Source organism: Balearica regulorum, chromosome 10, assembly GCF_011004875.1.
Source record: "Balearica regulorum gibbericeps isolate bBalReg1 chromosome 10, bBalReg1.pri, whole genome shotgun sequence".
Lineage (NCBI taxonomy): Eukaryota > Metazoa > Chordata > Aves > Gruiformes > Gruidae > Balearica > Balearica regulorum.
Window position 1 is genome coordinate 15,491,796 of NC_046193.1, and position 12,521 is coordinate 15,504,316.

The 12,521-nt window shown below is 40.4% G+C and overlaps 1 protein-coding gene across 1 annotated transcript in view; it reads left to right on the plus strand.

The window, feature by feature from the left end:
* PTPRG (protein tyrosine phosphatase receptor type G) overlaps positions 1 to 12,521 on the plus strand; it is a 408,244-nt gene that overhangs the window by 85,541 nt on the left and 310,182 nt on the right. The window contains exon 2 of the mRNA XM_075762295.1: positions 5,541 to 5,645. Within this exon, the coding sequence (XP_075618410.1) occupies positions 5,541 to 5,645 (105 nt within the window). The remainder of the gene's footprint in view (positions 1 to 5,540; positions 5,646 to 12,521) is intronic.

Consider the following 12,521-nt stretch of genomic DNA (forward strand, 5'->3'; position numbering starts at 1 on the left):
TATTTTAATTGTTTAATATTATGAATTTATTTCCTATCATAATTTTTTTCTCCTCTCTTTTTTTCCTTCTGGCCCATTTGACAACATTTATTCTAAGAAATTGCCCAGAAGCCCAATGTCTTTTCAGCACAGTGTGTGTTAGTGCGTAGCATTGCAGCGTCTTCAGCTTACCTGCTTCTCTTTAGCACAGTCCAATTAAAAATACACTAAATGTACATAGCTAAAGATGCTGCACTTTTTGTGTGTGTGTGAGGCTTCCGTGAAGCTTTAGGCTTGCAGATGGCTAAGTGTCTTGGCTCACTGATCTTTTAAACTTCATTTAAGAGATGATACAAAAGCCCTTCAGGTAGCGTTTCTATGCCCCCTCCCCCTTTAAAATGTGGTGTTGTGCAGTCTTCAAGAAAACATGGCTTTCTTGTCTTTTAAAAAGTTTCCTTTCTACAGGCCTTGATTCAATACAGAACTAATTGCTAGCATTCGTTGTGATGTAGTGCTTTTTTGCTACACGCTAACAAGATTTTATTTTTAACCCCCCTGCTTTAAGTGGTTTCAGTGTGTGACACTACTCCAGATTCATATAGTCAAGACTCTTGTCTCCAAAGGTTGGCTCATTTTCTAGCAGTAGCACCGGGTTGAACTGTATCAGTTAAGAAGTGTGTCCACATTAGGAACTAAGACTAAAACTGATTCAACTGCTAGTATAAACCACAGTGGCAAATCACAAAATGATTATGAGCTGGGCAATGTGTGTACCTTTTGACTTTGTACCGTTTTAATCGGAACAGCTGAAAACAGATTTGTGTGCAACCCTTGTCATCAAAGAAGGCTTAAAAGAATCCGAGTTTGGCACACAATCTAGTTAATCTACCATCATAACTAATGATTTCACCATTCAGACATAAAGTATCGACCTTAAAGGATTTTTCTTACATAGCTGATGGCTTGATACCTTTTAAACACTAATGTCGAGGGTATAATCTCTCTGAATAGAATCATAGCTTTATATTTAAGGTAGATTGGGGATAAAATTTTGTGTTTTCATGTGAACTATGAATACCAGTAAGGTATTCAGGCAGGAATTACCTTATCATACCTTTGAGGGCACTTATCAAATAATTTTTATTGGAAAGTTAATACATTGAGACAGAGTGAATGGAAAGCTGATCAGAATGCTAAGGCAAATCCCAGCACTGCATTGCTTTTGCTGTCTGCAGATATGCGGCATGGGTTGATTCATTTAGCACATCATCTAAAATCATGTAGCGTTCAGTACCGATTAAAATTATATGCAATTGTGTGTAAGAGATTTCTCCATGTTAGCTCTGAAGGATCCTCTATTCCTTGCAGAAGTAGTTCTCATAGGCACAGCACAACTCCACTCGCTGCAGGTGTTATGCTTCATAGACACCAGTACTGCACCAGCAGCCAGAGGAGTTGCTCAGGATTTAATTTCACGCTTGTGTATCTGAGTGTAAGATTGGTCCCCTTCTCTTTTAATTGTGTATCTGCAAGTCTCAGACCATATATTATGGTATTTATTACTCTTCTGCCATCAACACTAGCGTGATGTATCAAATGAAACCTTGCAGGGCAAGGGCTTCTGCTGTCCCTTCTCTTCCTCTCTGCCTCCTGCTGTGTGTGCCTATATTCTACCCCACCCCTCTATTTTGGCTGCTCCATTTTGAGTCTTCCTGCAGCATGTTCCTGCCCCTCCTATTGTCCTGATTTCCACTTCCCCAACTTTTCCAGGGTTCCCAGAAGAGAGGACCCTCCCCGTGTTTGCTCTGTGCCGGACCAGCCCATCTAATTGCTGGCTCTTCTCCAGCATCCAATTCTGCAGGAGTGGAGCAGGAAACCACTTGGCTGCTCTTGGTTATTGAGCTGTTAACTGTCTCCCAGCTGAGAGAGACTTGTGGAAACCTGTAGCGATTGGTACTAATGTAACTTAACTTTCTTAAATGTTTTCTCCAAAACTTGTTTGGATGTTAGAAACACTGGAAGATGTCAGTTGAGTTTGAGTCACTTATTTGCATGCATAGCTTCTGAAACCATGGAATCGGAACATTTCACAAAAATGAATAAATGTACTCTGATTACTGGAGCTGATAAAAATATTTGAGCTGTATATATTTTCAGTGAAAGAAGAAGATTCAGCAACACTGAGATGCCTGTTAAACTTTCATTGGTGGTATCAAGTTGTTTTGGCCAGAAGGTATATCCCCCCAAATATGGAAAAAGTAACAATTCTGCCTAAAACATAAGATGGTTTTGATATATGAAGCACTTTCTTTTTTGAAATAACATAACTTGAATGCTTTGGCTCTTCCAAACTTTTATCTGAAAAGCCATTGTATGCTCTGTTCTGTACCTTGCACCTCTTCAGTATGGGGGAGTTCATTGAGCCCAGTTGACACCAGAGAATAAAAGCACGATGAGATTGAGTCTGTGGTTTCCTGATGACTTTACCAGTTTAAGATATTGCCAACAATAGCTATTTGTTCTCACAGTGGGTTTTTTGGCGTGTTTGTGTGGCCCCATGCATGGCCGTACTGTGAACAGGCTGGGGAACTGGAGCTAGCTTAGGCAAAAAGGTTGTGCCATCATTTTTGATCAAGACAGACCATTATCTGTCTAGTTTACAGCATGGCCAGAGATCTTGACCTATCATCCTCCTCCCAGAGGTTCTGCAGTTATCCAGTAAACATGTATCTTCTCTAAATTGCTGATGACTACTGAATTATTGCACTATTGTACAGAGACTATTGACATTAACATTGGGCTGCCTAACAGCGATGCAGGATTTTATTTAGAACAGGATGTTGTTTCTTTTTCAGTCCTACAGAAGTTATTTAGCAGTATAACCAGCAAGTTCCTTCCCACAGTTCTTTCCTTCCCACAGTTCTTTCCTTCCCAAGCTCCTTCCCACAGTTCTCTTGACAAATACTTGAGCTCCCCTCTTGGTTTGTAACATTCTTCTTGGTGGAAATAAATTTGTCTACAGCATGGCTCTTAACCATTTATAAGTATAGATAAATGTACAAATCTATTAAGTGTCTATGCAGAAAACTAAACCTGCATATTTTCACAAAAATGTCAGGTTTTTAACTGCATAAATAAGATGCTGACTGAAGCAAATGTTCAATTTCACATTAAAGTTAGGCATTCATAAAGACTTGGATTTGCATAATTTAATTTTCTGCACAGAGGATACTGAAAATCAGTGGTATGATTCACAGCCATACCATGGTTGCCATGTGGCTTTGTGACGGTTCAAGCTAGCAGTACAAAGGGGTTTACAACTTCAGATGTTTCGCATTGACTGAGAGCCTTTTTACCTTCAACAAATATAGATTATTTGAACATAGCTTCTTTCTTCTCATGGTAAGGCATGCAGAAGTGCTCACAGAGCAGATACCTGCAGGAGTACCTTATTCCTTGGAAGAGATGGGGTGAAATTTTCTTCTGCCTGCAGGAATCAATTTTTCTGGGTGACAAAAACCTCACAACTATTTGCCTTCTCTACATAAATGACGCTCGGAAGAAAGATGCTGTTGCTTTTCATTTTGTAATAAGGAGAGACTTCAGGTGTATTTCTCAGCACATGTGATTTTTAAGTGAATAATCGGGCCATTTTTTCCTGATCGCCTTTCCAGCCATCCACCTAGGTTATTTCTATGTTCTCTTCCCTGGGATTTTCATGGTTTCTGATCTTTGCTCAGGGTTGTTTTTTGTCAAGAAGGTTTGGGTCTCCACATCCATTACGTGTTCTTTCCTGTGGAAATGAGCGCCTGTTGCCTCCCAACTAGGCAGACATAGTAGGGTAGATCAGGAGAGGAAAATAAGATACGTGATACAGTGTTGCCTACAAATCCTGGTAGCATAATATGTTTCAGCATTTCTAGTTTGCAGCCTGGACTGAATTAGCATTTAGAAAGTTGCCAAGAAATCTGGAAAACTCATTCAAATCAGAGACTCATAATAAATTGCACAATTAGTACCTTTGCTTGCACAAGAGAAAATTTGGCAAGGGCAGACCTGTAATGCCCTTCCTGAGATTGCATCACTTTCCCTACCACTTGAGGATTCCAAAATCTGCAGAAATCCATGATCCATGTTGCAGAGTGAAGGCTGTCTATATAGCTAGCTCTTGGACACAATATGCTTTCTGCTACTGTGCTATGAAGGGGGTGTCACCCAGAAGCTTTTATGAAGGGAAAGAAAGCCAAATTCTGAGTTACTGGTGCTTGATGTTCAATAAAGTCCTGTTACAAGCTTCGTTTCAGCCCAGCTGTAATTGGACTGGGAATAGAAGGGAATACAGTGCTTGGTGACTGCATGTGGGTAGCCATAGTGTACATGGCTTTCTAAAGTTTCAATTTGAATTATTCAGCTAATTTCTTGCTGATGAAATAAGTGGTTCGGGATCAGTTGGACTTACATTTCCATAGAGCCAATTGATGCATTTTTGTTCTTCACGCTCTGCGCTGTGGGTCTAAGAGGATTTTTGTGTGTGTGTTTATTATAGCACAAAAGTTTTTAGCTGTGGTGCTCTGAGAAAGGTAGTTGAATTTATTACAGACTTTTAACCGACATTTGGGAACTCACCCACCTCCAATTTGGTTTAGTCAGATGCACAGAAACAATAAGCAAAATTTGCACATAAAAACCCCAAACAACCCACATCTTCATGGAAGCTATGCATGCCTTTACAACAGGAAAAAAAAAATAGTTTGAGAAACAAAAGAAAAGTCCTAGGATGTGATCTAGGATGTGGGTTTTTCCTATTTTGGCTGATGAATTTAATTCTTTCTAGCTTGTGAAGTTTTACAAAGATTTCTTCTTTACTGGCCTCTCCATTTCATGTCCTAAGGCATTGGTATTGCACACCGGGTATTTTGTCTGACAAACACAACCTTCCTCTGGCTGGAAGGCAGTGCTACGTGTCTGCATCATATCAGGTGATGGTACTCGAGCCTTACTCGTGTTGAGACAGTTACCCAGTGCACTATGGGCGCAGGTCTGCAGGCTGTACGTGGAGGAGATTCATTCAGTCCTGAGTAAAACCGTTCTACCTGGGATTTTTCAGACACAGGTGCAGTTACGATAACCAGGATAATGCTGTACCGGCAAATTCCATGTATTGCATCTGTATTCTTTTAAAGATCTTGATAAATTTTCTGTTGAAATTACAATTAGTAGTTTGGTAGTCACTAGCAAAGTAAGCGTTTGGCTCTAGACAGAGAAAATTTGTTTATAGATAATGGTTCATACTTGTTTGCTTGTGTATATCAATTTCCTTATGGAAATTACTGGAGTTATGCAGGTGTGTGCCAGATCAGAATAATGGCATTGGTGAGTCCTGGCTTCTGTGAATCATCTTTGGATCGTGGGTTTTCATGGTTGAGGAACGTGCCTGCTAAGTTTTTTTTGAAGCAATGCCAAGTTTTTAGTCTCCGCTCAGCGAAGATTTAAGCTTTATAGTGTAAACTCCAGGGAGTAAATACCACTTTCCTAACGATTCCTGCTTCTTCTCTTGCCAGCTCTGACTGAAGGTTATGTTGGCTCTCTGCATGAAAACAGACATGGTAGTTCTGTGCAGATACGGAGGCGAAAGGCTTCGGGGGATCCTTACTGGGCATACTCGGGTGAGTTGTCTCCTTCAGAGGACTGAAACATGAAACATCTCCAAAATCAAATTGTTTACTTGCTTTTTGTTATTACTACACTCAGAAATAGTTCAAATTTAGTTTTACAGTGTATTTTCTTCTGCTGACTTCCTTGCAAACTCCCTCTACACACATCCTGGCATTTCTGCCGTTTACCTGCAGGGTTGCCCTTGTTATTCTGCTCCTTCTCTCAGTTGTATTTTAGTTTCTTAACACACCCTTAACAAGGTGTATTCCCACAAACTTTTTTTTGCTTTCCCTGTTCAATCAGTACATTCGCAAGTTCACCATTTGCTTACTCTGTCGAGACTTCAGGAAGACTGTAAGCATCCATATATACCTCCAGATTAAAAACCCCCACAAACTAGAAACTTTACAGTTGTTTCTTTGTATGCATGTATTTTTGCAGTAGTGTATAATGACGACAATGAGACCTGTCAGTGCAGCATCACATGAGGATGTGTGATGCTGAGAAGGTAGGATATTGGGAGGGTATCTCATTGTTTGTCCCGCTGCTTTTATAAGTCTTATGGAAAACCTGATGTGTCGGCACAATTTTGAAATGCCACAAATCAAAATATACTTCAGAATGATGTCTTTGATGTATGGTTTGACAGTTGGTTTAGGTCTAGAAAATTCCAGGTCTGTATTTGAAGTTGTTAAAAAAACCCACCAAAACCACAACTCAAAATCATGTTAATAGCCATTGGCTCTGTGGAAAATGTCTAATATTGAGAACATTTTTTATGAAGGCTTCAAGCGTCATAATGAACTTGTGCGTGCTTTTTTGTAAGATTCAAACATTTGGTGCTGGTCCAAGGAGAATGTTGTGCAGGCCTAGTTTTAGCTGAAGGAAAAATATTAGTAAGAAGTCTGAATATTGATACCAGGTTAACCAGGCAAATGTTAATTTTTGACTGCTAATGCCTCTCTTTTATACAGACCATACATTTCATTGGAAATGAATGATTATAGGTAAGCTTAAAGGTTTTTTCCATTAATACATAAAATACCAGATGTCACAAGTTTTCTCTATTGGATCTCAAAATACAAGCCGTCTCATTTGCAAATGAGGTCATGCAAGTAAAATAAATCTAAACATTTTAATAATGTAGGACAAATGATCACTTTTTGTTAAACTTTGAGGTTATCAGATGGACAAATATTGCCACAAGATATACTTCCATATTGCAGCTTAAAATAATTTTTTTTTAGATTTTAAGCCTCTAAACTCATAAAGAATAGAAATAAACAAATAGAGGAAAGGTTTGTATGTTGGAATGAATGGTCTATTTCTATCTCCTGTCTTGTGTAAAATATTACAAGTTAAGTGCTACTTGGCAGGTTTATTTTGTTTCTGTTACTGAAAAATGTAGTTGGAATATTCATTGCAGGTAGTTAAATGAAAATATTTTTAAAAAGGAAAAACGCTAGTGGGAATTATTCTGGTGTATGTGTCAAAAGTCTTTGCTTGAGTTATTGGACTTTTTTTTAAAAATTATTATTTTATTTTAACCAGTCTTGGTTTAAAAGAGGGGGAAGAGGATTAAAAAAACCAAACAAAACAACAAACACCCCGCCCCCTCTGAAAAAGCCCAAAACAAATAAAGCAATAAAAACCCCCAAACCCACCACACAGCAGTTTGTGCATATGACAGTCTTCCTAATTCTAATCTGGTGATAGTGGTGGTGTTCTTCCTTTATGAGTAATATCACTTGTTTGCCCCTCCAAAAACGCTTTTACCACCCACAAATCCTTTTAGGTTTATGTCAAAATAATCACACATCAGGACTATATATTTTATATCTTACCTTTTGGGGTTTTGCATCCTTTTGTCTATTGATAAATCTCCTGCTTCTATGAGGAAAACAGCCAATATGTTTTTTCAGAGAACAGATAGTGACTTTTCGGTTGTCAATCACATACCATTCTACCTGATTACTGCTATCTAATTAAAACCTTTTTGTCACTATTGCTGATAAAAGGAGTAAATTAGGAGATGGAAAAGGTGGAAACGATATATTTACTGGCTCTTATCAAGAAACCAGAAGAGGATATAACATTGTTTTCTCAGGATGCTTTGTCAGGCTCCTGTTTGAACAGAGTGACTCCAAATGCCATTCCAGGAGTACGTGGTTTGGGACCCAAGTATTCCAGCTGCAGAACCTGGGTCCCCACCAGAGGTTTTGTGATGTGAAATACAGCTGTGAGCCAACAGCCTGCGTGTCCTGGCTCTATGGGCTGTGCGTATACTGCATCTGAGCAACCCTTCCTGGAAGCAGATGGAGATCTGGTATCCTCCTGGGCCATGGTGGTCTCTGCCTGTGAGGAGGAGCAGCTCTGCCCCACCGAGCCCCACACGATACCTGGGGATCTGCATAGGGGCAGGGCCATGCACTATGTGTGGGTACCGAGATACAGGCAATGATTTGGGTTGTGTCTGAGAGGGAAAATGCAAAGCCAGGTAGAAAGGCATGGTTATTTCTAAAGGATTTTTCCAGGGTTGATGCGATGTCCTGTAGGAGTCTCAGTATTGCCAGCATCTCCCTGAGAAAGGGAGGAAATTGAGATGAGCAATTTGGTGAGGAAAGAGGCCTGTGCTGTGTTAGAAATTGGACGTTTCTACAGGCTGCTGCTTTGTCATGGCTTTTTATATGTAGGAGTTTCTCTCTTTTTTCTTCCCCCCAACTTGGTTCCTTCCAGCTCCATGCAGGATTTTCAGCCAGTTCAGCTTCTCTTATCTGAGGTCTTTTGTCCACATTTGCTCACTGAGGGGACCAGAGGTAATGAAAATGCCTAGCTTCTGTGTTCAGGTTGAAGATGGGAATAAATGGTGGGTGGCAGAGCCCAGATGCCAGACAGATGTTTGTTTCTAGCTGAGCACAGTGAGGAGGATGATCGTGTTATCTCTTTCTTTCTCCTTGCTTCCTCATTCCCCAGAATATTTCCCAGGAACCCTGAGCAGGGCTCAGCTAAGCAGTTTATGTACTAACGTTTGTCCTGCGGGTAGGGTTTTGGACATGACTAGGAAGTTTACATCAAATGAGCCTACAGAGAGTGGAAACTTTATTCTGCAGTAAGCAATTAGCCTGTGTCAATGGTTTCTAAGTTCTTTTACAGACATTATCTGGTAGGCTGCTTCCCTTCCCTAGCCTCGAGTGGTTAGGCCAGCTCCCCTCTGGTTAGTTGTACAACATCTGCTGGCCCAGCCCCAGCAATTATGGGCAGGGAAGAAAGTTATGCTAGACTGTGTGCTGGTGAATCTCAAGTTTCTTCTAAGGGAGTTTGCCAGCTGGAGTAAATAAGACCAGGGCAGCTTCTGCCAGCCATCAGTGGACAGCCATCTGTTGAACCCCAATATCGACTAGTGCTCCTCTGTCTCTGCTGGGCCTTAAGCTGAACTATGGCTTGATATTGATTTCATTGGAGTTGTGCTGATTTATAGCAGCAGAGGCCTCTTTACATTTATGGCTGTGCCTGCCTGCTTGCAGAGCTTTGTATTTTTGGGCTTAAGTGTTCTGTAATAAATCCTGAGGTGTGGGTGGAGCGGTCTGGAAGCAGCCAGCCAGTTGTGGTTTGCCTGCCTGGGGGTGGAAAAAGGGCACGGCCGTATTGCAGGGAGCCCTCAAGTCTTTGTCTTCCACAGGATAGATCTGTCCTATACTCTATTTTCAGAGTAATTCCTCTGTAACCTGTAGGAAACATGTCTGCTTCTCCATCCTCTTGTGGAGGGTGAATGGTCCAGGAGCTGGTTTAAACTCTGGAGATCAGGAATTTCCCTGGTTTCGTGAGTGATCTATAGCATTACCATGTATTGCTTTGGTAATGTTGCTCCTCTCAGGCACGAGAGTTTAGAGAGGATAAACTTCAATTATTGATCAGGACTCAGACAACCCTCGGGTCTGTAACATTTGCACAAGGTACCTACATACTTAAATGTCCCTGCGGCCAGACCCTGGGAGCTCCTACTGCTCGTACTGCGTGTGCCCTGGGCAAAGCTGCGGAGCTGGCACCGCAGAGCTTCTGCTTTGCTGTCTGACTGTAAAGGAAAGGCTTTTTAAGCCTTATAAAATAAGCCTGTTGTCTACAGACACAATTCTGACTATAACATTTATTCCAGTTCAGAAATAAAACTCACAAAAATAAAGACTCGATAATTAAATGAGGAAGGCCCATTTTAAATGAGTTCTGTCAAAAAGACAGAAGGAAACACAATCAGCCTTTCAGAAGAAACTTCGTTAAGTCTACGCTAGCAGCTCTTTAAACCAAATTCAGAAGTGAGCAAACACTGAAAAGAGAAGACTAACTTGTCTTTAAATAGGAACTGCAAGACTGAACAGAGACTGAGATCTCCTAGATGTTCTTTTTAGTTTTTTTCAGGAAGCTCAAACTACATTTCTAAGGGAATTTCTCTCCGCGTGTGTATTCGTGTATGTTTTGGCAAAGTATTTATTCCATGTTCGTGCCTTATGGTTTGCCAAAGACTTCCTAAACTGCGCCGCATGACTTGCAGCGTACCAGGAATGTGGAATAGGCACACCACAAAGCAAGAAGTAGGTGCGGATCCCAAATGTGTTTCAGTGCACTCTTGTCTTTTCAAAAGAATCTTTTCTGTTAGGCTAACCACTGAATGGACAAGTTTGAAATGATTTTTAGCACATCCTTATAATTGTCAGAGAACCCAGTATGTTTCTAATACCCGTTGTGACAGATAGTAGTTCAGGTGCCTTGTCATCAGTGTGGAAGTATTTCTGTAAACAAATAAGCTGCTTTTAAAAACAAACTAAAACTCCAAACAAACAAAGCAACCAAACAAACCAAAACTTGAAATCCTACAGAAATACGCAATTGAAATGTTTACCAGGTCCAGGGCTTTCTGACTGGCCATCCCTTGTGTAAGGTGTGCTACTTCGCAGAGCATAATATTCCAGACGTTTAAAGATGCCTCGCAATGTCAAGTGTTGCATGTCAGTGCTGAGAACTCTTTGGTGACCTGAGCAGACCCTATTTTGCCTTACAGTAGCCCAAAAAATGAGTAGCGAGAGGGTCAGGACATTAGGAGGAGGCTCCAGTATGAGATGCTGACACAGATGCTTGTACCTTAAGTGATAGTAGCTCTGAAGGGCCTATACCTACTCATGTCTGTTTTTCTGAAGGACTATCATGTAAAATTAATGTGACAATCATTGCATGAGATTGTGGAAAACCAGAAGTGCCTATGGGAAAATACTGGTTCTTACTCTGTAACTCAAATTGGGAAACTCCTCTTGGAGTCTTCAGATATAAGATGCGATGTCTAATTATTCCCAGTATTAAGATGTGTGATCAGTGGTATAGAAAGGGAGGCTGTGCTGTCCTGGGGCAGGATGATGTAGGCAATGGTGCCTTTGTCCCTGGAGTTTCCTGCTTGAGCTGTGGTCCTGGCACTGGTGGGGCTGGTACACCCCGCGCTCTTGATGGCTCTTCTGCTGATCAGCCTCAGTCTTGCAAGCTGACTCATTCAAGGAATATACTCTCTCAAGTAATCAAAACCATTTAGGCTTCTTGGAATAAAAAAGCAGACACTGGCCAAGGGTGTATAGACTGTTTGTTTGTTTGTTTGTTTAACTGTGGCTTTGTAAAGAGAACCTTATGTAGAAAATGCATCCAGTTGTTTTTTCCCTTTAATCTTAAGGTGTATTCAAGGCATCTCTTTCCTCTTTGTACCTTTGATCTCTCATTTTTTCGTGTGAAATTATTAGCGCTGCTTATGATGCTTCTGTTCTTTATGCGTGTCCTTACTGATGTTTTTTCGTGTCTAAAATGTTGGATCCTTTCTCTCCAAGATTGTGTGCACTACCATGAACATTAGAAGTTAATAGAAGAAAAATAGGCTTCACAAGAGTAGGGATGACCCTGTGAGTGGGGAAAAGTGTCCATTAAGAATAGGAACTGTGGCCACGCTGTCATGTTAGTGGACGCTATCAGTGTGTGAACGCTTTGTCCTACAACACTTACGCAGTTATTGCTGTTCTTTAAAATGCTATTATTTAAAATATAACTGGTAGTGAATATAAGAATTGAATGGTGTTCTCAAAAGCAATTGCTGGCAGTAAAACAGGAAAGATCAGTAAAGGTTATTTCCTGAAAGAATAGCAAATGGTGTTAACTGTGATGAAATGTAACTTGGTGATGTCCTTTGTAAATGTGTGAATTTCTCTCTCTTTGCTTAGATTGTTCTCATTAAATAAGCTGCTAATGTGAATTGGACAGGAAATAATCAGCACATAGTAAGGAAAGCATCAAGACTTATTGAACTGAGAGGTAGATAATGGCCTATTTGCCCTGGTCAGTATTTCACTCTTTCTGTCCCTCGGAATAATAAATCTTGATATTGACCAAAACTCTGGCAAACTGCGTGCACGGTTATTGTTCCGCTCATCTCTGTTAAATGCAGGGTGGTAAAAATGAGCAGGTTCTGGCTCACCCTTCCTCACTCTTCTAAGCTGACTTTCTAAAGCTGAGAGAACTAGGAAAATATTCCCATTAATATCTGATCTGATCAGTAAACTGAGCTTTGAATATTTTATCTGCGTTCATCAGAGATGAATGTTAGTCTGCACTGAACCCTGCTGAAACCAGCTGTGATGCATTCGTTTCCATGTGTAATCTTGTTAGAGTAACAGTTGTTCCAGAAATCAATGCTACACTCTTTCATAAGAGAAACATGGAAAACCATACCTTGAGAGTTTGCTGTTACTGTCTAAGCACGAACCCTGATTTTTAATATGCACAGCTAAAGCAAGTGGTATATTACTGTGTGTTTTCTCAAATAAACTGGAAATACCATCTGTATATTCTGATTGTTTGTATTC